This window comes from Conger conger, chromosome 1 (genome assembly GCF_963514075.1).
Source record: "Conger conger chromosome 1, fConCon1.1, whole genome shotgun sequence".
Classification (NCBI taxonomy): Eukaryota; Metazoa; Chordata; class Actinopteri; order Anguilliformes; family Congridae; genus Conger; species Conger conger.
In genome coordinates this window covers 94,470,251-94,494,982 of record NC_083760.1, presented here as the reverse complement: position 1 = coordinate 94,494,982, position 24,732 = coordinate 94,470,251, and the positions used below count along the sequence as shown (strand labels likewise).

Here is a 24,732-nt window from a genome sequence, read left to right as displayed (position 1 = left end):
TCCAGATGCAGTGAGTCACCGGTCCCAGGCCTCCACCCAGCCCCAGGCCTCCACCCAGCCCACAAGCCACAGAGAAACTAATCAAACAGCTCTACCACCAAAGGCGACGGCACATCAGCCAAAAACCCTGTCTACAGACACGCAGCCATCCCTGGTGTGGTCAACCTCAACCTCCGCCCAAGCCCCCGCCCAATGAGGAGCCTATTCAGCATGCCATACGCAATTACCATGGAAACAAAACTAGCTTCAGATTGCAAACGGTGGAAACTGATCATCAGGACCTTCTGGCCAACACTATCCCATCAGCCCCTGCTCCCTCCACATCAGCGTACATCTGGCACAAAATGGCTGCCAGCTATCATTACAGAGGGAGCCACAATGGAGGCGGTTTGACACCAGTCATTAGTGCAGAGAACATGACTGAAAGCACACAACGTAATCCTTGGTTCTGCAGGTCACATTGTACACAAGACCCAGTGTCACACTAAGGAGGAAAGAGCCAGAGAGGCTGAACAGGGCCTCAGACCATGACTATACAACCATTTCAATTACAGCAGTAGGTTTGCACATGTGTACGTGTACCATATATAAAAGTAGAATGTGTAATTGGTCTTCCAAATAGGTTTGGTTTTATATTTTTCTACAACTACTTATATTCGGTGCTTCAATGCATTTGGCTGAATGAAGCATCAATTGTACAGTGCTTTGGATAAGGGCGCTATATCAATGCCAACCATTTACCATTTACTTAAAGCAGCATTCATTGGTCGAAATTAATGCCTGTACACCCACGGTCCTCTGTGGCAGTGAGTCCGACACCACCGCTCCAAACCCAGGAGCACTCCGGTCCCACGAGGAACTCCAGCTCAACTTAAGGCACTTAGTTTCAGGAAGTAAGCTCTCGTTTCCAAAGCCAAAAAGGCCAATCAACTAGAGCGGACTACACCCCCCACCCCCACAGACACAGGAGTGAAACCTGCAAGCAGGTTTGAGACAAGAATTTTAAAAATGCTGTTCTGGCAAACAAACGGAACATGTGGTTCTGTGAAGACCAGACTGGATGAGGGGGTGCTGGACAAGGCCTGAACTCGGACTTCAGGACAGAAGGGACGAGGCTGCCACCTTGTGGTGACCACCCAGAATGCACCCTACCCAGCAGCTTCTCAACACACAGGAAACCAATTCAGCATTTGATTAAGCCAATGAAAACAAACTTTACGCAACCTCAAATGCCAGATTAACCAATACATGTCAAGTCGCCTCCCAAGCACCCATAGAGACCGCCCCGGTAACGGGACTAAACGGGCATTCGAGCAGAGGCAGCTGGCTGCTTTTCAGTCTCAAACTCCAGCCGCCTCCCCAGAAACACATTAAAAGGAGAATGTTTGAGAAAATTAAGAGGCAGGACAAATTGAAACTTACAATGCAGTAAACTTTATTTGATTCAGTGGAATACTTTTGGATCACTCCGCTTTGTACATTCTCCTAAGAGAGAGGGAGAGAGAGAGAGAGAGGCATCGTTAGAGAAGTCACCGAGTTCCAGCATCCACCAAAAACCGCATTCCTGGGATCAAATGCTCCAACAGGAAATTACAGCATGCAAGAGCTAGTAATTGAACATCTCAGTTCAGGAATTCTTTCCATGGGAGGAGCTACTGAGCAGCCAATCACCAACCAGGCAGAAGAAATGAACCCTTCTACAAACGATGTCTGCCCAGTAGTGCAGGGGCCTGTTCCAGAGAGCAGGATTACAGTTAGCTGGATAACTGCAGAGCAAAACCCCAAACCGCCCCCAAATCTGGAGCATGGGCTGAAGTAGAGCCGTTTCAGCACAGTTACCCCATCTCTGTGAAGCCGACCCCAGACCGAACAGGACAGACCCACCCTTCCCCAGCACACTGCTCCTGGTGTAGTCAACATCCAAACACATTTGACCTCTGACCCATGACCCTTGACCCACCTCAGCACGGCCCTCAGGGACGAAGGGCGCACGTTGTCCTCCTCCAGCAGCACCCTCCTCTTCATCACTCCCTCCTCCTGCGCCTGGCCCTGCTCCTCTTCCTCGTAGCGGAGCTTCTGGGCGGCGCCCTCGGAGCGGGTCAGCGCCAGGCGGGATCGGAGCGCGGACAGAACCTCCGGGTAGGGCCGGCCCGGGCCCTTGTGCCGGATCACCTCGGTCCGCTGCACCACGAGGCCCTCGCCCTCCAGCCCCACCTCCGCCAGGGGGTCCACCTCAGCGTCGCCGCGGCGACTCCCACCCGCCTCCCGATCGGCAGGTTCCGACCGCAGCCGGGCCAGCGCGCCCAGAGCCAGGCCCCACCGCTTCCTTCCAGACTCCTCCAGAAGCGGGTCTGGGTCGGAGACGGGCGGCGGGGGAGTGCCCTGGCCCCAGACGTCGTGGGCAGAGGGGTCGTCGTGGTAACTCCGCCACAGGCCCTCGTCGTCGAGGGAGTGGCTCGCCCCGGCCGGCCCCCGCACCCCGGCCCAGAGCGGGCCTACAGGGACACGCCCCACCGCGGCCTCCCCGGCCCCTCCAGGGACACGCCTGACGACCAGCACCCCGCCGTGGGCCGGCGCGGGAGGGTACACCCATGTGACCCGGGTGGAGCCGGCGGTCACCCAGCCCGGGGGGGCGTCCGGCACCGGGAACCCGTCCAGGACGGCCACGTCCTCCGGGGACAACGGGCCCGCCCACGCCGCCTGGGCCGGGAACGCCGGGAATCCCGGCGGAGACGGTTCCGGGAACGCCGTGGGGAGAGACGCACCCGGAGGGGCGGGGGTGGTCGCCCTAGCGACCGGCGGGGCGGTGGGGGGCGCAGCCTCCGGTTCGGCCGCTCCACGGCTCTCCACCACGAGGGGGCCCACGGTCACGAGCGCACGGAGACCTGCCGGGAAACGCACAGCATGCTGGGAAACACCGCCACGCCAATGAGGGAGACTACTACAGCACAGGGCCAAAGGACCAATGAGGGAGGGGATTACTACAGCACAGTGCCAAAGGACCAATGAGGGAGGGGATTAATAGAGCACAGTGCCAAAGGACCAATGAGGGAGGGGATTACTACAGCACAGGGCCAAAGGACCAATGAGGGAGGGGATTACTAGAGCACAGTGCAAAAGGACCAATGAGGGAGGGGATTAGCACAGTGCCAAAACAGCTTCACGCAGAAGAGTTAATCCATCCCTACAAAATGTTAGAACGTCCAGCAGATTGCAGCCAAGGAATGTCCATTTTAGGTCTGAAGGCATGAATTCACTGCTCGCAATGTCATTCGTCTCCTGGAGTCAGACCTGGGGTGCATCATGGAGGATCCCAGAGTTAACTGGAGAGAGTACAACTCAGAACTCGTCCAAAACTAGAACATGGGCCAAAATAAACTGCCATTTTGAGTTTTATTCAGCACAATTATCCAACTAACAGATTACACAAGATCACACTTTGCAACTGTAAATGTGTACCTACTAGTGAGACATTAATGCCTTCATTTCAACATTAAATGGCATTTTAGCAAAAACTGGTATAAGTGGTATAAACTGCCCTAAAGAGTTAAAGAAAATGAAAAAGCAGTCCACTCTGGCCCCAGCTCAATAGCGATGCAAGAGTACCTTTGAATGTGCCAGTTTACTCTGAAAAATCAGAGTCAGGAAGCCACCCGCTTTGGCTCAACACTGCCTGCACCCGATTTGCATAAAGCGTTCTCTGGCCAATGATGGACACGCCTGCTCTACACACCCCTGGTCACATTTTAAAGGTGCAGAAGACCGTGCCGGGCCAAAACCGCAACGTCACACACTGACCTGCGGGGGCGCTGTTGGGGGCAGGGTCGGGGCACTGCGTCCGACAGCAGCCGCACACAGCGATGTCACCGCTCAGCTCCTCCCACCTATCGGGGGAAATCAGTCACTCAACCCTCAGGAGGCAAAACGGTCATCCACCACCAGCTCAGCACAAATCCACCACGAGACTGAACGTCCAGGGCAGAAACGGACTTCTGCCAACTGAAGCTTGGAGGCCTTAAGGTAGAGACTGGAAAATGAGGTCCACATTGTACATTACAGGCATTTAGCAGAAACACGGGGTATGCAGTCAAAGCTCAAATACACACCACTCCAGGACAGCAGTGGCCCCAGACCCAAACACCAGCCCCACTGCCGAATCAATTATGGTCCAGTTACACAAGCCCCACGGTCCAAAACCCAAAACCTTCCCCTTGCATCGTTTTTTTATTATTTTTTTTTACATTAATGGCATTTGGCAGACACTCTTATCCAGACCGACGCACAGTTGATTAGACTAAGGAGACAACCCCGCATTGCTCCAGGGGAGGATTAAGGGCCTTGCTGAAGGGCCCAACGGCTGTGCGGATGTTATTGTGGCTACACCGAACCACCGACCTTGCAGGTCCCAGTAATTTACCTTAAACCACTACGCTACAGGCCGCCCGATTGCACCAGCTGCACCCTATTGCACCATTGCATATGTAAAGAGCACACTGGATGAGAAGGTAATTCAGGGGAATTATAATTCATCATCATTATCATATTTTTTTAAATTTTTTATTTCTTTAAAAAAAATTTTTTTTTTTTTTTTTTTTTAAGTTGGGTTGTGGCTGAAATGGTCTACTCCACCTACTGCAGACCGAATGATACATCTCCCATGCGTTTCTTATTCCAATGGTACAGTGGAAGGGTCGCAAAACGACCAACCTCATCATAAAAAGCCCCTCCCTCTCTCCAATCCTTCCTCTGGAACCTCCAAAAAAAAATAAAAATAAAAAAAAAAGTACGGTTAACTTCCTGAAAAGTCTGCTCGTGAGGGCACTCCAGAAGTGCACTACATTGAGAATCACGCGCTGAACCAACGCCGAGCACTCCGTTAAACAGCGCCTCGACTCCAGCTCTGCTCAGCTCTGTGAAACCTGTGCCAGCATTACACAGCGCCCCCTGCAGGCTGAAATAAAGCAGGACACCCACCTCTGCGTCCTCTGGTTGTAGTTGCAGAATTTGCTGGCGGGCGTCATTTCCTGGCCAAGGACAGCCAGCTCACAGTGAAGGTAGATCTGCGGAGAGTCACAGGTGAACGCCCTGCGGAGGGGCTTCTACGAGCACACCTGAGCATTCATAACGGCACAGACACGTCGCAGGAAAACCCTCTGTGATTAAGACATGGCCCCAGAGAGGGGGCCAGTATGACCACTTCTCTCAGCTGCAGAAGGCCTAGCTGGGTCTGCGTCGGGGGGCCCAATCACGTGCCACGGAGGGCTGACGGTATGCAGGTTCTCATCCCAACCCACCACTGCAACCCTCATCACCACCCCCCCCCCACCGGAGCGGGAACGGGGGGAGAGGTCAGCGGGCGGCGGGATCGGTCAGAGAGAAACCCGACAGACACCCAGTGCCCCACGGCACAGGACCGGACACCGCGGGCAGCGCCGTTACCCCCGGAAACCCCGCGGCAGCCCCGCCTACCTCCGGGGCGGCCAGGCTGAAGGCGGCGAACAGGAAGTTGACGGCGTCCGTGCGCTCGGACGGGACGAAGCGGGCGCGGCCTCGCTGGGAAACCACGTACGCCACACACCTGCAGGAGACCGGGCGGGACAGGTGAGACCCGGGGGCGGGACCCCAGGGTGAGCAGCGCCGTCCCTGGTTTTTGGGTCGACCGAAACCTGGCCAAAATCCCACAGACATACCCACACTAGCGCACTTCCCACAGAACATTTAGTGGATTTTAAAAAAATAAATACAAAAATAATATTTAAACAATTTTTAAAAAGCAACATTGACTGGCCTAACATACGGGAGGAGATGCCCACAGATCAGCCCAGGGCCCCTGTTCCACAAAGCAGGACAAAAATCAAGGTGGCTAGATTATTAGAAGTAAAATCTGGAACCCTCCCAAATCTGGAACATGGACTGAAGAGCAGTTTTACACCATGCCACAGAATTACAAATACAGCCACAAATTAGTTACTTATCCAGGGTGACTTTGCTTATTAGCCCAAGCAGAGACCAATTCCGGCCTGGGGTAAAGGGCCTGGGGTAAAGGGCCTGGGGTAAAGGGCCTGGGGTAAAGGGCCTGGGGTAAAGGGCCTGGGGTAAAGGGCCTGGGGTAAAGGGCCTGGGGTAAAGGGCCTGGGGTAAAGGGCCTGGGGTAAAGGGCCTGGGGTAAAGGGCCTGGGGTAAAGGGCCTGGGGTAAAGGGCCTGGGGTAAAGGGCCTGGGGTAAAGGGCCTGGGGTAAAGGGCCTGGGGTAAAGGGCCTGGGGTAAAGGGCCTGGGGTAAAGGGCCTGGGGTAAAGGGCCTGGGGTAAAGGGCCTGGGGTAAAGGGCCTGGGGTAAAGGGCCTGGGGTAAAGGGCCTGGGGTAAAGGGCCTGGGGTAAAGGGCCTGGGGTAAAGGGCCTGGGGTAAAGGGCCTGGGGTAAAGGGCCTGGGGTAAAGGGCCTGGGGTAAAGGGCCTGGGGTAAAGGGCCTGGGGTAAAGGGCCTGGGGTAAAGGGCCTGGGGTAAGGGCCTGGGGTAAGGGCCTGGGGTAAGGGCCTGGGGTAAGGGCCTGGGGTAAGGGCCTGGGGTAAGGGCCTGGGGTAAGGGCCTGGGGTAAGGGCCTGGGGTAAGGGCCTGGGGTAAGGGCCTGGGGTAAGGGCCTGGGGTAAGGGCCTGGGGTAAGGGCCTGGGGTAAGGGCCCGGGGTAAGGGCCCGGGGTAAGGGCCCGGGTAAGGGCCCGGGTAAGGGCCCGGGTAAGGGCCTGGCTCAAGGGACCCAACAGCTGCAGTGATCACAGTCATGTACCTCAGCCGCCCGGCGAGAGGCGGCCGTTACGCACCCCTTTTTCATGATGAGGCGGACTCTGGGCCGGGACTTGGGGTCAGGGGTCGCGGTGGCGTGGCAGGAGGGGACGTAGAGCCGCTGCTCCTCCCCCACGCGCCCGACGGCAGCCTGCAGCCTGATGGCCTCGCCCCACCGGAACACCACGCTCTCCGCCAGCCCGGTCCAGGAGCCTTCAACAGCAACGCATGCAGTCACCCCCTAACCACGCCCCTCACCCCCTAACCACACCCCTCACCACGCCCCTCACCCCCTAACCACGCCCCCCCACCACGCCCCCCACCCACCAACTCAGCTACTCACCCCCTAACCACGCCCCACACCCCCTAACCACGCCCCTCACCACACCCCCCACCCCCTAACCACACCCCCCACCCGCCAACTCAGCTCCTCACCCCCTCACCACGCCCCTCACCCCCTAACCACGCCCCCCACCCGCCAACTCAGCTCCTCACCCCCTAACCACGCCCCTCACCACGCCCCTCACCCCCTAACCACGCCCCCCACCCGCCAACTCAGCTCCTCACCCCCCCAACCACGCCCCATACACCCCCTAACCACGCCCCTCACCCGCCAACTCAGCTCCTCACCCCCTAACCACGCCCCTCACCCCCCTAACCACGCCCCCCACCCGCCAACTCAGCTCCTCACCCCCCCAACCACGCCCCATTCACCCCCTAACCACGCCCCTCACCCACCAACTCAGCTCCTCACCCCCTAACCACGCCCCATTCACCCCCTAACCACGCCCCATTCACCCCCTAACCACGCCCCATTCAGCTCCTCACCCTCCAACTACTCATTTCATTTCTATAGCACTTCACAGAAGACTGACGCTTTACAGCCGTGGGCCTGGTCCCACAGGGCCACAGGGCCACAGGGCCGGCTGGTTTTTGTTTAGTTACTCTGCACTTAATGAAGTGATGAGCAGTTCAGCACCGTTCACTCTGGATACTTGGGGCTCCGCGGGTGGAAACTAAAACGAGAAGGCCCAAGATCGCTCCGGGACCAGGGTCGGAGACCACCGCTTTACAGAGCAACAAAAAAGAGGGGAAACTCCAGCCCGGAGACCCCAAAAACCCACAAGGTAAACCGTGACAGACAGTCTCAGGAGGAACCTGGATAGAGAGGGGGAGCCCATCAGCCATTGGCCAGCAGAGTGTGATGGTAGACTGGATAAAACGGCTGCATTATGAAATCTATCAAATCCAATCGGTCGAGTCTGACAGCCGGGGCATTAAACTAGCAGGTAAAGAATAAGGTCCACATGAAGGGATGGTTAGGTCCAGGCTGTGGGGACGAACCAGAGGAGGAGAGCAGCACTGATCCCCAGCACTGACCCCCAGCACTGATCCCAGACTCACCGTTCATCGCCCGCAGAGAGAAACCAGGGCCGAGGCTTTTCGTGGACACAGGAACGGACATCAGAACAGGACCCTGGTTTCTGAAATGCAGAAAGACATTGGCTGGGCCAAATCAAACGCCATGCACTAAACATGCATTCTATCATGCGGTGAACACAAGGCAGCTTTAGTATACGAGTATACGAGCGAAGTTGGGGATTTTTTTGGACATGCTACGTGCGCATCGACAGCAGCTAGTCGATGCATGTAATGACATTTAAAAGGAATCAGGATTTCAACTACGTTCCGCTAAGCAAAGTAAAAGGTAATCGTTGCGCTTAATATTGTTCAACTCTTCACCACTTCGGTTTGCATGGGTCGTAACCATGCACTCTTCCAACACTGAAATTTCACTGCACGTGGCACCCAGGTAGCTTTAGCACACTTAGACGGATATAGCTTCAGACAAACACCATTTCGACATCCTAAATAGGAAGATGGCAGGCGCAGAAGTTGCAACTCCAGGAGGTGGGGGGGGGGGGGGGCCTGCTGGGGCTCACCTGTCCAGAGTACAGTAAACGGGCAGAGAGAAGGCCTCAACCTGCTGGAGCACAGAGCTGGAGGGCTCTGGAGCATACTGTAGGACGTTGCTGTACACAACATCGCCATCCAGCACCTGCGGGAAAGACCATGAACTTCCACAGCACAACAGGGCACACCAATTCAAGACCATTTTAAAACTCAACGTACAGGGGGGCTTTAAAAAGGTCCACAGAGAGGTTAGTTCATATTCAAAGTACTCAATAAATCACTTTATGAACATCCGTACTCCTATAATGGAGGCAATGGAACTTTAAATGGCAATGCTGCAGCGGAGTTACAAATAATCCTTTCTGAAGATCCATCGAGTCGACGACAGCACGGTCTAGCCCAGTAGCTCGGAGCCGGACGGAGAGAACGCCACCGCACGCTCACCGATTGCCTGGTGCCGCACTCGGTGAGGTCGTAGGTAAACCACAGGTAGTCCACCGACAATCCGTTACTCTCGCAACCGTCCCCCAGAGTCAGCGCGTCCCGGTTGAGCTCCGCGCCGCCCGGCGTCGCCCGTACGCCCAGGGTCAGCTGGCCACCGAGGCACCAGACCTCCAGCTCCAAATCCGCGCTCCCCCCGACGACAGCGCCGGGGTCGGATGGCATCGCCAGCGGATTGGAAGAGGGCCCTCCGACGGGACCGAGCAGAGAAACGCCGGGATACCACGCATTTTCCGCGACCCCCTCCGGGTCCGTTGCGTGACCAGATAGCGGCCCGTCGAGATTCCCTACCGAAAGAGCGGGCGATACACGCCGTATAGAAAATAAGCATAAGAGCGTTAGCCGCCACATTTCTGCGACGAAAATTATATATAACTTCAAGAACTACGCTATTGGGCGGCTGAGACTATTAGAACTTTTCTGCCATCGTAATCGGGGGTTAGAAACGGCTGTCTCGTGTTACGGTTGTATTTATTGAGTTAATTGACTGGGCTTCCTCCATCGAATTACGTTCTGCGCCAGCTGTCGGTTATCAAAGCACCACAATAATTCAACAGTGTTTGACGATAATTAGGAGCGTATATTGTTTCACCTCAGTCATGAATTTGATTGGTTTAGGTTTTTGTTGGAATTTAATTCCTAGGACTTTAACAAACTATTAGATTTTCTTAATTGTGTGCTAGGAGGAATTATTAGTTATGTCAGAATGCCGTGAAGAATAACATTCTAATGTTCTTATAGTGCTTATTGTGCTAAGTGCATGTAATTACATAAAACGGCATCTTATGTTATGTCATTAATCTACACTGTGCGTTTATTCCTCTTTTTTACGGAGGTAAATAACTACCGGTTCTCACCATTATCTAATGTTATGTTATTTTTTACTGATCAAATTAAAGTCAGTGGTGAATCAGTAGGTGGACACCTGGCCACTAAAATGAACCACTTTGCAGATCATACAGAATTAAAAAAATGAAAGCAAACGATAAGGAGCCAAACCTGCATTGTGTTGATACATTTAAGGGAAAATGATTGAAAGAAACATGTATTAAACAACTTAATTAGGAGCCTATTGATCAACCAGCCATCATTTCATGGAGGAAAAAAAGGTTGATGTAGTAGTTTGCAATATAGCACAATATGCACCATACAAACTTGGGAGTTTTATTCCTCATGGTAGCTATGTCCGACAAAATGTGGCTTAAGATGGCAAATAATCGCTCTAAACATCTAATTCAGGAAAAATAACAGTGTTAAAATGTCTGGCATGGGAACGAAAACCAGCATTCCGGGACGCCGGTGTGGCGTCCCGGGGTGGCTGTTTGGGCGAACTGATTAATTGATCATTGAATGATTAGGATCAAGTAGACTTCGTTTACCCTATCCGATTGGCCAGTCAACCGGGACGAAACTGAAGTTAATTAATTATGAAATTTAGTATTCAACCGGGGGTCGGTTCGTAAATGATATTAGCACGCTACTCAAACCATTTTTGTTATTTGTGATAGGAAGCTGTGTTCTGCAATGCAACAAATCTATTAAACGCAATAAAACCACCAATCTAGCTAAGTATAGGGCGGGTTTCCTTGTCATTGCATTGAAACCAACGTTGTTTTGATACTTCCCGTGTGTGACCAAACGCGATGCCATTCACATGGCGAAAGACCAGTGGAGCCAGCCACAAGTGCGTCTGTCACTTTAAGGAGGTGGTCAGGGGCGTGGTCTACGCGACATGCACACCTATGTTGGGTGGTGAGCCGCCGCTCAGGTGTGCGGGGGGAAGAGACGAGTCCGCCCGCTGTAAGGCGCCTTCGTGCGAAAAGTTTAAAATATGACCAAAAATGGATTTACAATAATCTGAAACCAAAAGATACATTCAAAATGGTGAATCTAGGTGAGTGCATTTGGCTCCGATATGTTTATTTTACAGAGGAGACGTTGGTTAACGGGCGTGCGTAAAGTATGGTGTTTTTTTTTCTTCCCCTTCTTCTTGGGTGGGGCTGGGTTAGTTTCAGTTAGATAGGAAGTAGGATGCCATTCCGGGGACGGTCTTGTGTGTCTCTCGACTTTCCTTCTAAGGACGGCACAACTCGCTTCCTGGATTTTTAAACGGGCGTGATCAACAAAACATGGTCTTGAGCTCAAATAACATTGAATGTATTTGAATAATTTAAATGCATTAGAATGTGAACATTGGCAATCTGTGGAAAATGTGGATAAATAGGATGTTGTACTCGAGAAAGGTTATGATTATTATTATTATTTTTTTTATTTTTTTATTTTTTATTTTTATTATTTAATTAATTTACTGTTATTGTCAAATATGAAAGCAGAGAGATGGAGATTGTGAATTGGGGGCAGGGGGTGAGGAACGTTTTGACTTTAGACACAACGTCCTGCAGGAACTGATTTGCAATGTGTTGGGGGATGGGTCTGGGGTTTGGGTGGGGTCCCTGTGACCCAGGCCTGGCTGTGTTCAGGCTGCAAGTGCCCGAGGGACCAGGGCCAGGGTGGGGCTGCCACAAATGGGTTGAAGTTGGGGTTCAACCTCCACCCCAGCACTGGGCTGGGCTCTGTTTGTCTAAGAAGACTTTTTTTCTTCTTTAAGAGTGCAATTATTAGTGTCAAAGGCTCCAGTGTGTGTGTGTGTGTCTATCTCTCCCTCCCTCCCTCCCTTCATACTTTTTTCGCTCTGTTGGCCTGCATTCATCCCCCCCTCCCTCACCGACAAAAGGATCATTTGCATTTGGTTAAATGAACGTCCCCAGTTTTACCTGCCAGAGTTTACCTACGCAGCTACTGTAACACAGCCCTGCACAAATCCCCCCCCCCCCCCCACCCCCTTCTGATCTCCCCCCACAAAGTCCTGATGAAAATGTTAAAAGACCCCTGGGATTCTTGGAGGTCAGTGTATATGCAGGATTAACTCCAGTCTTGGAGGTTGGTGTCTATGCAGGATTAGCTCCAGTCCTGGAGGTTGGTGTGTATGCAGGATTAACTCCAGTCCTGGAGAGCCGCAGTGTCTGCAGGTTTAACTCCAGTCCTGGAGGGCCGGTGTGTATTCAGGATTAACTCCAGTCCTGGAGGTTGGTGTGTCTGCAGGTTTAACTCCGGTCCTGGAGGGCCGCAGTGTCTGTAGGTTTAACTCCAGTCCTGGAGGGCCGCAGTGTCTGCAGGTTTAACTCCAGTCCTGGGGGGCCGGTGTGTATGCGGGATTTTGCTGCCACCAGTTACTCTGGCTCAGCCAGCTAATTAGCCAAATGCACCATGACCGATTCACACATAAATTAAACCACAATAAAATGCTACAAGACAAGAACATTTATCAGCTGTTGTTTTTTGAGCAATGTTGGCTCAGGCGGTAAGAGCAGTCGTCTGGCAGTCGTCTGGAGGGTTGCCGATTCGATCCCACCCTGGGTGTGTCGAAGTGTCCCTGAGCAAGACACCTAACCCCCAAAATGCTCCTGACGAGCTGGTTGGTGCCTTGCATGGCAGCCAGACACCATTGGTGTGTGAGTATTAATGGGTGAATGAGAAGCATCGATTGTACAGCGCTTTGGATAAAGGTGCTATATAAATGCCAACCATTTATAATTTATATCACATCATGTGGCTATAAATGACAGATCGTGTAAATGATTGTGTGAATTCGGTGATTAAGAGCAGAAGTTGGTCTGACATACAGGAACAGGCACGTCTGGCCTGGCCCCTCCCTGCTCCAGGTATGTAACGCCAGGTAGAGCTCGCCCACGCTGAAGACACCTGGACGGTCCCGGGCTGCTTGTGTCAATACGCTAGCCCCCGCTCTCCTGCTCCTGGTATTCTCTCTCTCACCTGTCCCTGAATCTCTCCCTCTGATGTCACCGTAACAGATCTGCCGGTTGGAACCGGTTTGTCCTCCTGAGTCACAAGCTGTTAGAAGCCAGTATGACATGAGGCCCGTGTTTTTTGGGGCAGGTGTTTTTTTTTACAGCCGGAACGAACCCTGAGGCTGGGGGTGAGGTTTTATCGACAGGTAAGGCAACACCTGAGACAACCTTCTCCTCTGCCTTCAGAACCCAACTTGCACTCCTCCAGGACTCAGAAGCCCCAGTCCTGGAGAGCCGCAGGGCAGCTGGCTTTCATTGTTACTCAGCATGTAATTGATGAATGAAAGTAGCTAATTACATTAACTCCTCTCAGCTTGTGTTTTGGGCACGACTGTGTTACTAGAGCTGTGTTACTGTGGCTGTGCAGGGCTCAGTGGTCGTTTTACTCTAGCTATGCTTGGCTGTGTTACTGTGGCTGTGCAGGGCTGTGTTACTGTGGTTGTGCTAATGTGGTTGTGTTACTGTGGCTGTGCTACAGTTGATGAAGGCTGAAGATCTTCAGGGTTCCCTCATTGAGACTTTAGCATCCACCTGTGGCTGCAGCGAGTGTGCGTAGTGTGTGTGCGTAGTGTGTGTGCGTAGTGTGTGTGCGTAGTGTGTGTGTGCGTTGTGTGTGTGTGTGTGTGAGTGTGTGTGAGTGTGTGTGAGTGTGTGTGAGTGTGTGTAGTGTGTGTGAGTGTGAGTGTGTGTGCGTAGTGTGTGTGAGTGTGAGTGTGAGTGTGTGTGAGTGTGTGTGTGCGTAGTGTGTGTGCGTAGTGTGTGTGCGTAGTGTGTGTGCGTAGTGTGTGTGAGTGTGAGTGTGTGTGCGTAGTGTGTGTGAGTGTGAGTGTGTGAGAGTGTGTGTGTGCGTAGTGTGTGTGCGTAGTGTGTGTGAGTGTGAGTGTGTGTGCGTAGTGTGTGTGAGTGTGTGTGAGTGTGTGTGCGTAGTGTGTGTGAGTGTGAGTGTGTGTGCGTAGTGTGTGTGCGTAGTGTGTGTGCGTAGTGTGTGTGAGTGTGAGTGTGAGAGTGTGAGTGTGTGTGCGTAGTGTGTGAGTGTGTGTGAGTGTGTGTGAGTGTGTGTGAGTGTGTGTGTGTGTGTGAGAGTGTGTGTGAGAGTGTGTGTGAGTGTGTGTGCGTAGTGTGTGTGAGTGTGCGTGCGTAGTGTGTGTGTGTGTGTGTGTGTGTGTGTGTGTGTGTGTCTGACAGCTGCTTTTGGCCTCACAAGTTTCTGTTTTTATAGGTAATGTTGCCCAGGTAGAGAAGAGACACGCCCTCATTCCCACAGACAGGTTAGCAGGTGTCTGATGCTGGGTCTTTAGCAGGTGTCTTTAGCAGGTCTCTTTAGCAGGTGTCTGACGCAGGTGTCTGATGCAGGGTCTTTAGCAGGTCTCTTTAGCAGGTCTCTTTAGCAGGTGTCTGATGCAGGGTCTTTAGCAGGTGTCTGATGCAGGGTCTTTAGCAGGTCTCTTTAGCAGGTGTCTGACGCAGGTGTCTGACGCAGGTGTCTGATGCAGGTGTCTGATGAATGAGGTGTGCTTTGTTCGGGTTGGAGTGAAAGCCTACAGGATGGTAGATCTCCATGCAGAGCAGGTTTGGGCAGCCACGTCCTGGAGGGTGTGTAAAATTGTGATAACCGCAGCTCCCCCTCTCCCCAGGTGTGTGCTGTGCCAGCCTGAAGGATGCGAAGGCCCTGATGAAGATGGGTTTGGGACAGCTGTTGGTCGGCCATGTTAACTTCCTCCTGGGGGCGCTGGTGCACGGGGCTGTGCTGAGGCACATCAACCTGCACACACAGGCCCGTGCCATGGAGTACGCCATCTCCAACGTCATCGCCCTCGTCGCCGGGCTGGTGGTAAGAGTGGCCCTTCTCAGCCGCCTAGTGTGAGGCTCCTGTAGCCTAGTGTGAGGTTCCTGTAGCCTAGTGTGAGGCTCCTGTAGCCTAGTGTGAGGCTCCTGTAGCCTAGTGTGAGGCTCCTGTAGCCTAGTGTGAGGTTCCTGTAGCCTAGTGTGAGGTTCCTGTAGCCTAGTGTGAGGCTCCTGTAGCCTAGTGTGAGGCTCCTGTAGCCTAGTGTGAGGCTCCTGTAGCCTAGTGTCTAAGGTGCCTGTAGTCTAGTGTGAGGCTCCTGTAGTCTAGTGTCTAAGGGGCCTGTAGCTTAGTGTCTAAGGGGCCTGTAGCCTAGTGGCTAAGGCGCCTGTAGCCTAGTGGCTAAGGCGCCTGTAGCCTAGTGGCTAAGGCGCCTGTAGCCTAGTGGCTAAGGCGCCTGTAGCCTAGTGGCTAAGGCGCCTGTAGCCTAGTGGCTAAGGCGCCTGTAGCCTAGTGGCTAAGGCGCCTCTAGCCTAGTGGCTAAGGCGCCTCTAGCCTAGTGGCTAAGGCGCCTCTAGCCTAGTGGCTAAGGCGCCTCTAGCCTAGTGGCTAAGGCGCCTCTAGCCTAGTGGCTAAGGCGCCTCTAGCCTAGTGGCTAAGGCGCCTCTAGCCTAGTGGCTAAGGCGCCTCTAGCCTAGTGGCTAAGGCGCCTCTAGCCTAGTGGCTAAGGCGCCTGTATCTCATATGCCTTAAAGTAACCAATGCAGCGATCAGGCTAATCATTGGGCTTAATTTACCAAGTTAGTTTGCCTTCTGTGCCTGGTGATTCTGGGTTTTTGGCGATGTATTCAGCCATGATCAGCTGCTGTGTGTCTTTTCCGAAGACCCCCAATATTTACTGTGGCGTTTAGTTTAAGTCTGCCCCGATGTGTGTGCCTCCATTCATGGTGGTTTCCCCATAGAACTGGAACTGTCATCACACAAATGGCAGGGCTACATTACATTACATTACATTACATTACATGCATTTGGCAGACGCTCCATATCCAGGGTGACATACAGAAAAGTGCATACCCGTAACCAGGGCAAGTGCGCAGAAAGACCCTAGAGGGAAGTACAGTTTCAAGTGCTAAGAATACAATAAAGATAAGTATTTGCGCCTTGTAGATCAATCTGAAAAATTGATTATTGTATCTATAAAACTTTTTTTTACAACACAATGTATAATATTACACAAGCGCTGAGTAGGGTTTGAGCTTGAGTTGAGTTTTAACCCCACCCACTGCCCTTTGACCTCTGACCTTTCTGTGTGCTGTGCCTGCAGGCTGTCATTGCTGGGATCTCTGCTATCGTCCTGTCCAAGAACAAGAAGAAGAGGCCTCTGGTACCGTCCTGTGTGTGCCCTGTGTGTGCCCTGCGTGTGCCCCCTGCGTGTGCCCCCTGCGTGTGCCCCCTGCGTGTGCCCTGCGTGTGCCCTGCGTGTGCCCTGCGTGTGTCCTGTGTGTGTCCTGTGTGTGTGTCCTGTGTGTGTCCTGTGTGTGTGCCCTGTTTGTGCCCTGTGTGTGTGCCCTGTGTGTGTGCCCTGTGTGTGTGCCCTGTGTGTGTGCCCTGTGTGTGTGTGTGTCCTGTGTGTGTGCCCTGTGTGTGTGTGTGTGTGTCCTGTGTGTGTGTCCTGTGTGTGTGCCCTGTGTGTGTGCCCTGTGTGTGCCCTGCGTGTGTCCTGTGTGTGTGTCCTGTGTGTGCCCTCTGTGTGTGTCCTGTGTGTGTGCCCTGTGTGTGCCCTGTGTGTGTGCCCTGTGTGTGTGTGTCCTGTGTGTGTGTCCTGTGTGTGTGCCCTGTGTGTGCCCTGTGTGTGTGCCCTGTGTGTGCCCTGTGTGTGTGTGTCCTCTGTGTGTGTCCTGTGTGTGTCCTGTGTGCCCTCTGTGTGTGTCCTGTCCTGTGTGTGTGCCCTGTGTGTGTGCCCTGTGTGTGTGCCCTGTGTGTGTCCCCTGTGTGTGTCCCCTGTGTGTGTGCCCTGTGTGTGTGCCCTGTGTGTGTGCCCTGTGTGTGTCCCCTGTGTGTGTCCCCTGTGTGTGTGCCCTGTGTGTGTCCCCTGTGTGTGTCCCCTGTGTGTGTGCCCTGTGTGTGTCCCCTGTGTGTGTGCCCTGTGTGTGCCCTGTGTGTGTCCCCTGTGTGTGTCCCCTGTGTGTGTGCCCTGTGTGTGTGCCCTGTGTGTGTGCCCTGTGTGTGTGCCCTGTGTGTGTCCCCTGTGTGTGTCCCCTGTGTGTGTGCCCTGTGTGTGTCCCCTGTGTGTGTGCCCTGTGTGTGCCCTCTGTGTGTGTCCTGTCCTGTGTGTGTGCCCTGTGTGTGCCCTGTGTGTGTGCCCTGTGTGTGTGCCCTGTGTGTGTGCCCTGTGTGTGTCCCCTGTGTGTGTGCCCTGTGTGTGCCCTCTGTGTGTCCTGTGTGTGTGCCCTGCATGTGCCCTGTGTGTGTGCCCTCTGTGTGTGTCCTGTCCTGTGTGTGTGCCCTGTGTGTGTGCCCTGTGTGTGTGTGTCCTGTGTGTGTGCCCTGTGTGTGTGCCCTGTGTGTGTGTGTCCTGTGTGTGTGCCCTGTGTGTGTGTGTCCTCTGTGTGTGTCCTGTGTGTGTCCTGTGTGCCCTCTGTGTGTGTCCTGTCCTGTGTGTGTGCCCTGTGTGTGTGCCCTGTGTGTGTGCCCTGTGTGTGTGCCCTGTGTGTGTGTGTGTGCTCTGTGTGTGTCCCCTGTGTGTGTGCCCTGTGTGTGTGCCCTGTGTGTGTCCCCTGTGTGTGTGCCCTGTGTGTGTGTCCTGTGTGTGTCCCCTGTGTGTGTGCCCTGTGTGTGTGCCCTGTGTGTGTGCCCTGTGTGTGTGTGTGTCCTGTGTGTGTGCCCTGTGTGTGTGTGTGTGTGTCCTGTGTGTGTGTCCTGTGTGTGTGCCCTGTGTGTGTGCCCTGTGTGTGTCCCCTGTGTGTGTCCCCTGTGTGTGTCCCCTGTGTGTGTCCCCTGTGTGTGCCCTGTGTGTGTGTGTGTGTGTCCTCTGTGTGTGTCCTGTGTGTGTCCTGTGTGCCCTCTGTGTGTGTCCTGTCCTGTGTGTGTGTCCTGTGTGTGTGTCCTGTGTGTGCCCTGTGTGTGTGCCCTGTGTGTGTGCCCTGTGTGTGTCCCCTGTGTGTGTCCCCTGTGTGTGCCCTGTGTGTGTGCCCTGTGTGTGTGTCCTGTGTGTGTGTCCTGTGTGTGTGCCCTGCGTGTGTGCCCTGTGTGTGTCCCCTGTGTGTGTCCCGTGTGTGTGTCCTGTGTGTGTGCCCTGCGTGTGTGCCCTGTGTGTGTGCCCTGTGTGTGTGCCCTGTGTGTGTGCCCTGTGTGTGTGCCCTGTGTGTGTGCCCTGTGTGTGTGTCCTGTGTGTGTGTCCTGTGTGTGTCCCCTGTGTGTGTCCCCTGTGTGTGTGCCCTGTGTGTGTCCCCTGTGTGTGCCCTGTGTGTGCCCTGTGTGTGTCCCCTGTGTGTGCCCTGTGTGTGTGCCCTGTGTGTGTGTCCTGTGTGTGTGTCCTGTGTGTGTCCCCTGTGTGTGCCCTGTGTGTGCCCTGTGTGTGTCCTGTGTGTGCCCTGTGTGTGTGCCCTGTGTGTGTGTGTGTGTGTCCTCTGTGTGTGTCCTGTGTGTGTCCTGTGTGCCCTCTGTGTGTGTCCTGTCCTGTGTGTGTGTCCTGTGTGTGTGTCCTGTGTGTGTGCCCTGCGTGTGTGCCCTGCGTGTGTCCCCTGTGTGTGTCCCGTGTGTGTGTCCTGTGTGTGTGTCCTGTGTGTGTCCCGTGTGTGTGTCCTGTGTGTGTGCCCTGCATGTGCCCTGTGTGTGTGCCCTGTGTGTGTGCCCTGTGTGTGTGCCCTGTGTGTGTGCCCTGTGTGTGTGTCCTGTGTGTGTGTCCTGTGTGTGTGTCCTGTGTGTGTGCCCTGTGTGTGTCCCCTGTGTGTGTCCCCTGTGTGTGCCCTGTGTGTGTGCCCTGTGTGTGCCCTGTGTGTGCCCTGTGTGTGTGTCCTGTGTGTGTCCCCTGTGTGTCCCCTGTGTGTCCCCTGTGTGTGCCCTGTGTGTGCCCTGTGTGTGTCCTGTGTGTGCCCTGTGTGTGTGTCCTGTGTGTGTGTCCTGTGTGTGCCCTGTGTGTGTGTCCTGTGTGTGTGTCCTGTGTGTGTCCTGCGTGTGCCCTGTGTGTGTGTCCTGTGTGTGTCCCCTGTGTGTCCCCTGTGTGTCCCCTGTGTGTGCCCTGTGTGTGCCCTGTGTGTGTCCTGTGTGTGCCCTGTGTGTGTGTCCTGTGTGTGTGTCCTGTGTGTGTGTCCTGTGTGTGTGTCCTGTGTGTGTGTCCTGTGTGTGTCCTGCGTGTGTCCCCTGTGTGTGTGCCCTGCGTGTGTCCCCTGTGTGTGTCCCCTGTGTGTGTCCCCTGTGTGTGTGCCCTGTGTGTGCCCTGTGTGTGCCCTCTGTGTGTGTGCCCTGTGTGTGTCCTGTGTGTGTCCCCTGTGTGTGCCCTGTGTGTGTCCTGCGTGTGTCCCCTGTGTGTGTGCCCTGTGTGTGTGCCCTGTGTGTGCCCTGTGTGTGTCCTGTGTGTGCCCTGTGTGTGTGCCCTGTGTGTGTGCCCTGTGTGTGTGCCCTGTGTGTGTGTCCCCTGTGTGTGTCCCCTGTGTGTGTCCCCTGTGTGTGTCCCCTGTGTGTGTCCCTTGTGTGTGTGCCCTGTGTGTGTGCCCTGTGTGTGTGCCCTGTGTGTGTGTCCTGTGCGTGTCCTGTGTGTGTCCTCTGCGTGTGTCCTCTGCGTGTGTCCTCTGTGTGTGTCCTCTGTGTGTGTCCTCTGTGTGTCCTGCGTGTGTCCTGCGTGTGTCCTGCGTGTGTCCTCTGCGTGTGTCCTCTGCGTGTCCTCTGTGTGTGTCCTCTGCGTGTGTCCTCTGCGTGTGTCCTCTGCGTGTCCTCTGCGTGTGTCCTGTGTGTGTCCTGCGTGTCCTCTGCGTGTCTTGTGTGTGTGTCCTGTGTGTGCTTGTCTGCCTGTATGTGGCTGTGTGTGTCTGTGTTGGTCTGTCTGTGCTCACTCTCTCACTCTCTCACATACACACAGACATGCGTGCATACACACCAGTACATTTATATGTCTGGACAGCAGCCATCACTGTATTGTGATTCCTATAGGCCTATCCTATAGAACGAGATTTCTGAAAGTTTTTTTGTGTAAATAATGGCGTAGTGAAGCAGGTTTTTCCTCAGTGTTGCTTCAGGGTTTGACAGTGAGGTACTGTGTGAGGCCAGTTTACTCCGCTCCGTCTAAGGCGAAAAGGATTACATTTGACTAATCGCTGTACACATTTCAGTTCAGTGCGTTCTGCTTTGCAGAGGTGGAAGTGGGGGGAGGGGGGGTTGGGGTCAAGGCCCTGTTTCTGAGGCTCATTTTTTTGGGTCTTGTTCGGAGATGCTGCTCACTCGCACCACTGTAGTGTTTCAGCCACCCTTTCAGTGTAGAAGTGATAGGAACAAACCTCCCTTTCAGTGTAGAAGCGATGGGAACAAACCACCCTTTCAGTGTAGAAGTGATAGGAACAAACCACCCTTTCAGTGTAGAAGTGATGGGAACAAACCTCCCTTTCAGTGTAGAAGTGATGGGAACAAACCTCCCTTTCAGTGTAGAAGCAATGGGAACAAACCTCCCTTTTAGTGTAGAAGTGATGGGAACAAACCTCCCTTTCAGTGTAGAAGCAATGGGAACAAACCTCCCTTTTAGTGTAGAAGTGATGGGAACAAACCTCCCTTTCAGTGTAGAAGCAATGGGAACAAACCTCCCTTTTAGTGTAGAAGTGATAGGAACAAACCTCCCTTTCAGTGTAGAAGTGATAGCAACAAACCTCCCTTTCAGTGTAGAAGTGATAGGAACAAACCACCCTTTCAGTGTAGAAGTGATGGGAACAAACCACCCTTTCAGTGTAGAAGTGATGGGAACAAACCACCCTTTCAGTGTAGAAGCGATAGCAACAAACCTCCCTTTCAGTGTAGAAGCAATGGGAACAAACCACCCTTTCAGTGTAGAAGTGATAGGAACAAACCTCCCTTTCAGTGTAGAAGCGATAGCAACAAACCACCCTTTCAGTGTAGAAGTGATAGGAACAAACCACCCTTTCAGTGTAGAAGCGATAGCAACAAACCTCCCTTTCAGTTACATTATTACATTACATTATTGGCATTTGGCAGACCCTCTTATCCAGAGTGACGTACACTGGATGAGACTAAGCAGGAGACAATCCTCCCCTGGAGCAATGCAGGGTTAAGGGCCTTGCTCAAGGGCTCAACGGCTGTGCGGATCTTATTGTAGCTACACCGGGATTAGAACCACCGACCTTGCGGGTCCCAGTCATTTACCTTAACCACTACGCTACAGGCCTCCCCTACAGTTGGTTTCTTCATGGAATGTCTCCCCATGTGCCGATTTGTTTTAAAAAAAAGTTATTGTCTTATGAGGACAATACAGCGATACTTCATGGACGTCACACACACTCTCTCTCTCTCTCTCTCTCTCTCTCTCTCTCTCTCTCTCTCTCTCTCACGCTAAGTGGAGGAGCCGCGTCGGCTTCCCTACCCTACTCCAAATTATACAACATGGCGGCGCCGGTGAACTGAGTTTCTGCAGGTTGTGAACCAATGGAGGAGGCCCTGTCCTTTTCTCTCCCCCTCTCCCTCTCTCCCTCTCTCCCTCTCTCCCTCTCTCTCGCTCGCTCTCTGCCCTGTGTGTCTGTAGAATGTGGGTGTGGTCTGTGCCCTGACCCCTCCCCCCTTCGGCCCTGCAGATCTGGGTGCTGCTGATGTTCAGCCTGGCGGCTGGTCTCCTGGCAACCGCGGCCACCATCGGGCTCACCGTTTCCGTGGTGAAGGCCATCGTCTACAGCGGGCGGAGCCTGCTGAGTCACTGCAAGTTCCCCGACGCCATTGGCTTCTCCAGCGTCACTAACCAGTGCCCCTTTGACCCCACCCGTATCTATGTGAGTGAGAGGGGGCGGGGCTGGGGGAGCACTGCATACACACACACACACGTGTGTGGTGATGATGATGATGATGATGATGATGATGATGTTGATAAAGGCAGCCTGTAGCCTAGTGGCTAAGGTACATGACTGGGACCTGGAAGGTTGGTGGTCCCAGTGTAGCCACAATAAGATCAGTACAGCTGTTGGGCCCTTGAGCAAGGCCCTGAACCCTGCATTGCTCCAGGGAGGAATGCCCCCTGCTTAGTCTAATCAACTGTAAGTTGCTTTGGATAAACGGTAATATAACAGTGATGGTGGTGGTGATGCTGATGGTGGTGAAGATGATAATAATCATGGTGATGATAATGATGATGATGGTGATGGTGATGGTGGTGATTATGGTGATGGTGGTGATGGTGATGGTGGTGATGGTGGTGATTATGGTGATGGTGATGGTGGTGATGATGGTGATGGTGGTGATTATGGTGATGATAATGATGATAATGATGATGGTGGTGATGGTGATGATAATGATGGTGATGGTGGTGATGGTGATGGTGGTGGTGATGGTGGTGATGATGGTGATAATGATGATGATGGTGGTGATGATGGTGATGATGATGATGATGATAATGATGATGATGGTGGTGATGTCCCCTCTCTCCAGGGCACCACCATCATCCTGTGGGTGCCTCTGATCCTGATGTGCGTGGTGCAGCTGGTGTTCTCGTGCCGTTGCTTCGCCGTGTGTCTGAAGTTCCTGCGTGTGCGCTGGCCGTGTCGCCGCCGGAGACGGATCGTCAACGCCCGCAGGGTGAGCCCCGCCCACCCCCCGCCTCCTCCTGTCCCCACCCGGCCCCGCCCCCCCCCCGCCTCCTCCTGTCCCCGCGCAGCACCGCCCACCCCCCCGCCTCCTCCTGTCCCCGCGCAGCGGCCTGTGTTAGGCTCCACCCCCCAGACAGGGCCCCGCATGGAGGCACAGCTGCTGTTCCGTCCATGTGACCCTCTGCTTTATCCCTGCAGGACTGTCGGATTCAAACCCGTGACTCATCTGCCAAATGGCCAGATTCTGTGTTAGAGCCAGTTTGTGTGTGTGTGTGTGTGTGTGTGTGTGACTGTGTGTGAGTGTGTGAGTATGTGAGTATGTGAGTGTGTGAGTGTGTGAGTGTGTGAGTGTGTGAGTGTGTGAGTGTGTGAGTGTGTGTGTGTGTGTGTGTGTGTGTGTGTTCATCATGGTGCAGTAATGGGGTGTGTGTGTGTGTGTGTGTTCATCATGGTGCAGTAATGGCGTGTGTGTGTGTGTGTGTGTGTGTGTGTGTGTTCATCATGGTGCAGTAATGGCGTGTGTGTGTGTGTGTGTGTTCATAATGGTGCAGTAATGGCGTGTGTGTGTGTGTGTGTGTGTGTGTGTGTTCATCATGGTGCAGTAATGGCGTGTGTGTGTGTGTGTGTGTGTTCATCATGGTGCAGTAATGGCGTGTGTGTGTGTGTGTTCATCATGGTGCAGTAATGGTGTGTGTGTGTGTGTGTGTTGCTGCAGGTGCGCGTTCAGAGACCAGGGGAAGTGACATCACCAAGGGAAGTGACATCACCGCCTCCTCGGCTCCCGGTCCAGGAACCGACGCCGGCGGAGGAGCACGAGCTTCTGAACCGCTCTCCCCCCTCCCCCACGGACTGGGTCTGAGGCTCACTGCTGATTGGACGGCACACCTGGGTCAATGGTCAAATGTGTGTCCAAAACGCACTCAAAGCCAGGTTTTTTTTTTTTTTTCGCCCCCTTCAGATGGGACTGAACATAGACAAGCAATGTTATATATTATTAAAGGGGGTTGGGTCTTAAGTGAGGTGAAAATGTGACATTTCCCTTCAGAGTTGTCTTTGTTTGCCTTGTGTGTGTATTGCCTGTTTTCCGTAAAGGAGAGATCCTCTGTGGTGCATAAGCATTCATAAGCCTGTGTCCTCTGACATAGACAGGTCATGAGGGTGGGGGCTGTGTCTGTGCATGTCTGTGCATGTCTGTGCATGTCTGTTTGTCTGTGGGTGGCTTTGGGTGGACAGGGGGGTTTGTCTCCATGGGATCACCACCATCTTCACACTGATCTGATATGTAAAACTTTAAACAACTTGCAGTAATGTACCAGGTTCCTCCCAGCTGATTCTGAAATCGGCATCATGTTTTTTTTCTTTCTTTAAAAATTTATTTTTTTGTTTTTAATTTTGTGTGCGTGTGTTTCTTTCTCTCCCACTGCCAGGAAAGCCCAGTGTAGCTGCAGGATGCTAACAACACTAACACTGTGGCCTTATCAGCATAAACACTGTATTAGCGACGTCTTTGCACAGTACGCGACAATATTTAGATTTTCTAAATAAATATAAATGTCTCGCATGAGTACAGGATGTGCGTATGTTTCTCCTTCATCTCGGCCGAGTGCATCGGTCCTCTGTCAGTGAAGAGTTCCTCTCTCTGAGGGCTCAATCAGGAAGCTGCTGCTCACCTCTGTGTGATGGTTCAGCTGAAGGGACCTGCTGTCAATCACTTGTTTAAACCAATCATTTTTGTTGCTGCGTGAGATGTCCCCAACAGGGGGACCCCTAGAATACGGGCCACATTGGCTCAGGAGGTAAGAGCAGTCGTCTCATTGGCTCAGGAGGTAAGAGCAGTCGTCTCATTGGCTCAGGAGGTAAGAGCAGTCGTCTCATTGGCTCAGGAGGTAAGAGCAGTCGTCTCATTGGCTCAGGAGGTAAGAGCAGTCGTCTCATTGGCCCAGGAGGTAAGAGCGGTCGTCTCATTGGCCCAGGAGGTAAGAGCAGTCGTCTCATTGGCCCAGGAGGTAAGAGCGGTCGTCTGACAGTCAGAGGGCTGCTGGTTCGATCCCGCCCTGTCCCTGAACAAGACCCTCACCCCCATTTGCTCCTG

The 24,732-nt window shown here is 53.5% G+C and overlaps 2 protein-coding genes across 2 annotated transcripts; one reads left to right on the top strand and one right to left on the bottom strand.

Moving 5' to 3' along the window:
- Positions 1-1,418: 1,418 nt before the first annotated feature.
- LOC133107314 (uncharacterized) lies at positions 1,419-9,651 on the bottom strand. The gene is made up of 9 exons (XM_061216339.1): positions 9,139-9,651; positions 8,724-8,839; positions 8,185-8,264; positions 6,819-6,993; positions 5,470-5,578; positions 4,975-5,060; positions 3,799-3,884; positions 1,961-2,885; positions 1,419-1,485 (listed from the first exon to the last, which is right to left on the bottom strand). Exons 1-9 carry the CDS (start codon positions 9,544-9,546, stop codon positions 1,464-1,466), a joined length of 2,007 nt encoding a protein of 668 aa, XP_061072323.1. The 5' UTR covers positions 9,547-9,651; the 3' UTR covers positions 1,419-1,463.
- Positions 9,652-10,957: 1,306 nt separating this feature from the next.
- Positions 10,958-24,204, top strand: LOC133117630 (transmembrane protein 54-like). The gene is made up of 6 exons (XM_061227322.1): positions 10,958-11,089; positions 14,699-14,895; positions 16,172-16,231; positions 21,639-21,830; positions 22,483-22,629; positions 23,356-24,204. Exons 1-6 carry the CDS (start codon positions 11,077-11,079, stop codon positions 23,497-23,499), a joined length of 753 nt encoding a protein of 250 aa, XP_061083306.1. The 5' UTR covers positions 10,958-11,076; the 3' UTR covers positions 23,500-24,204.
- The last annotated feature ends 528 nt before the right edge of the window (positions 24,205-24,732 follow it).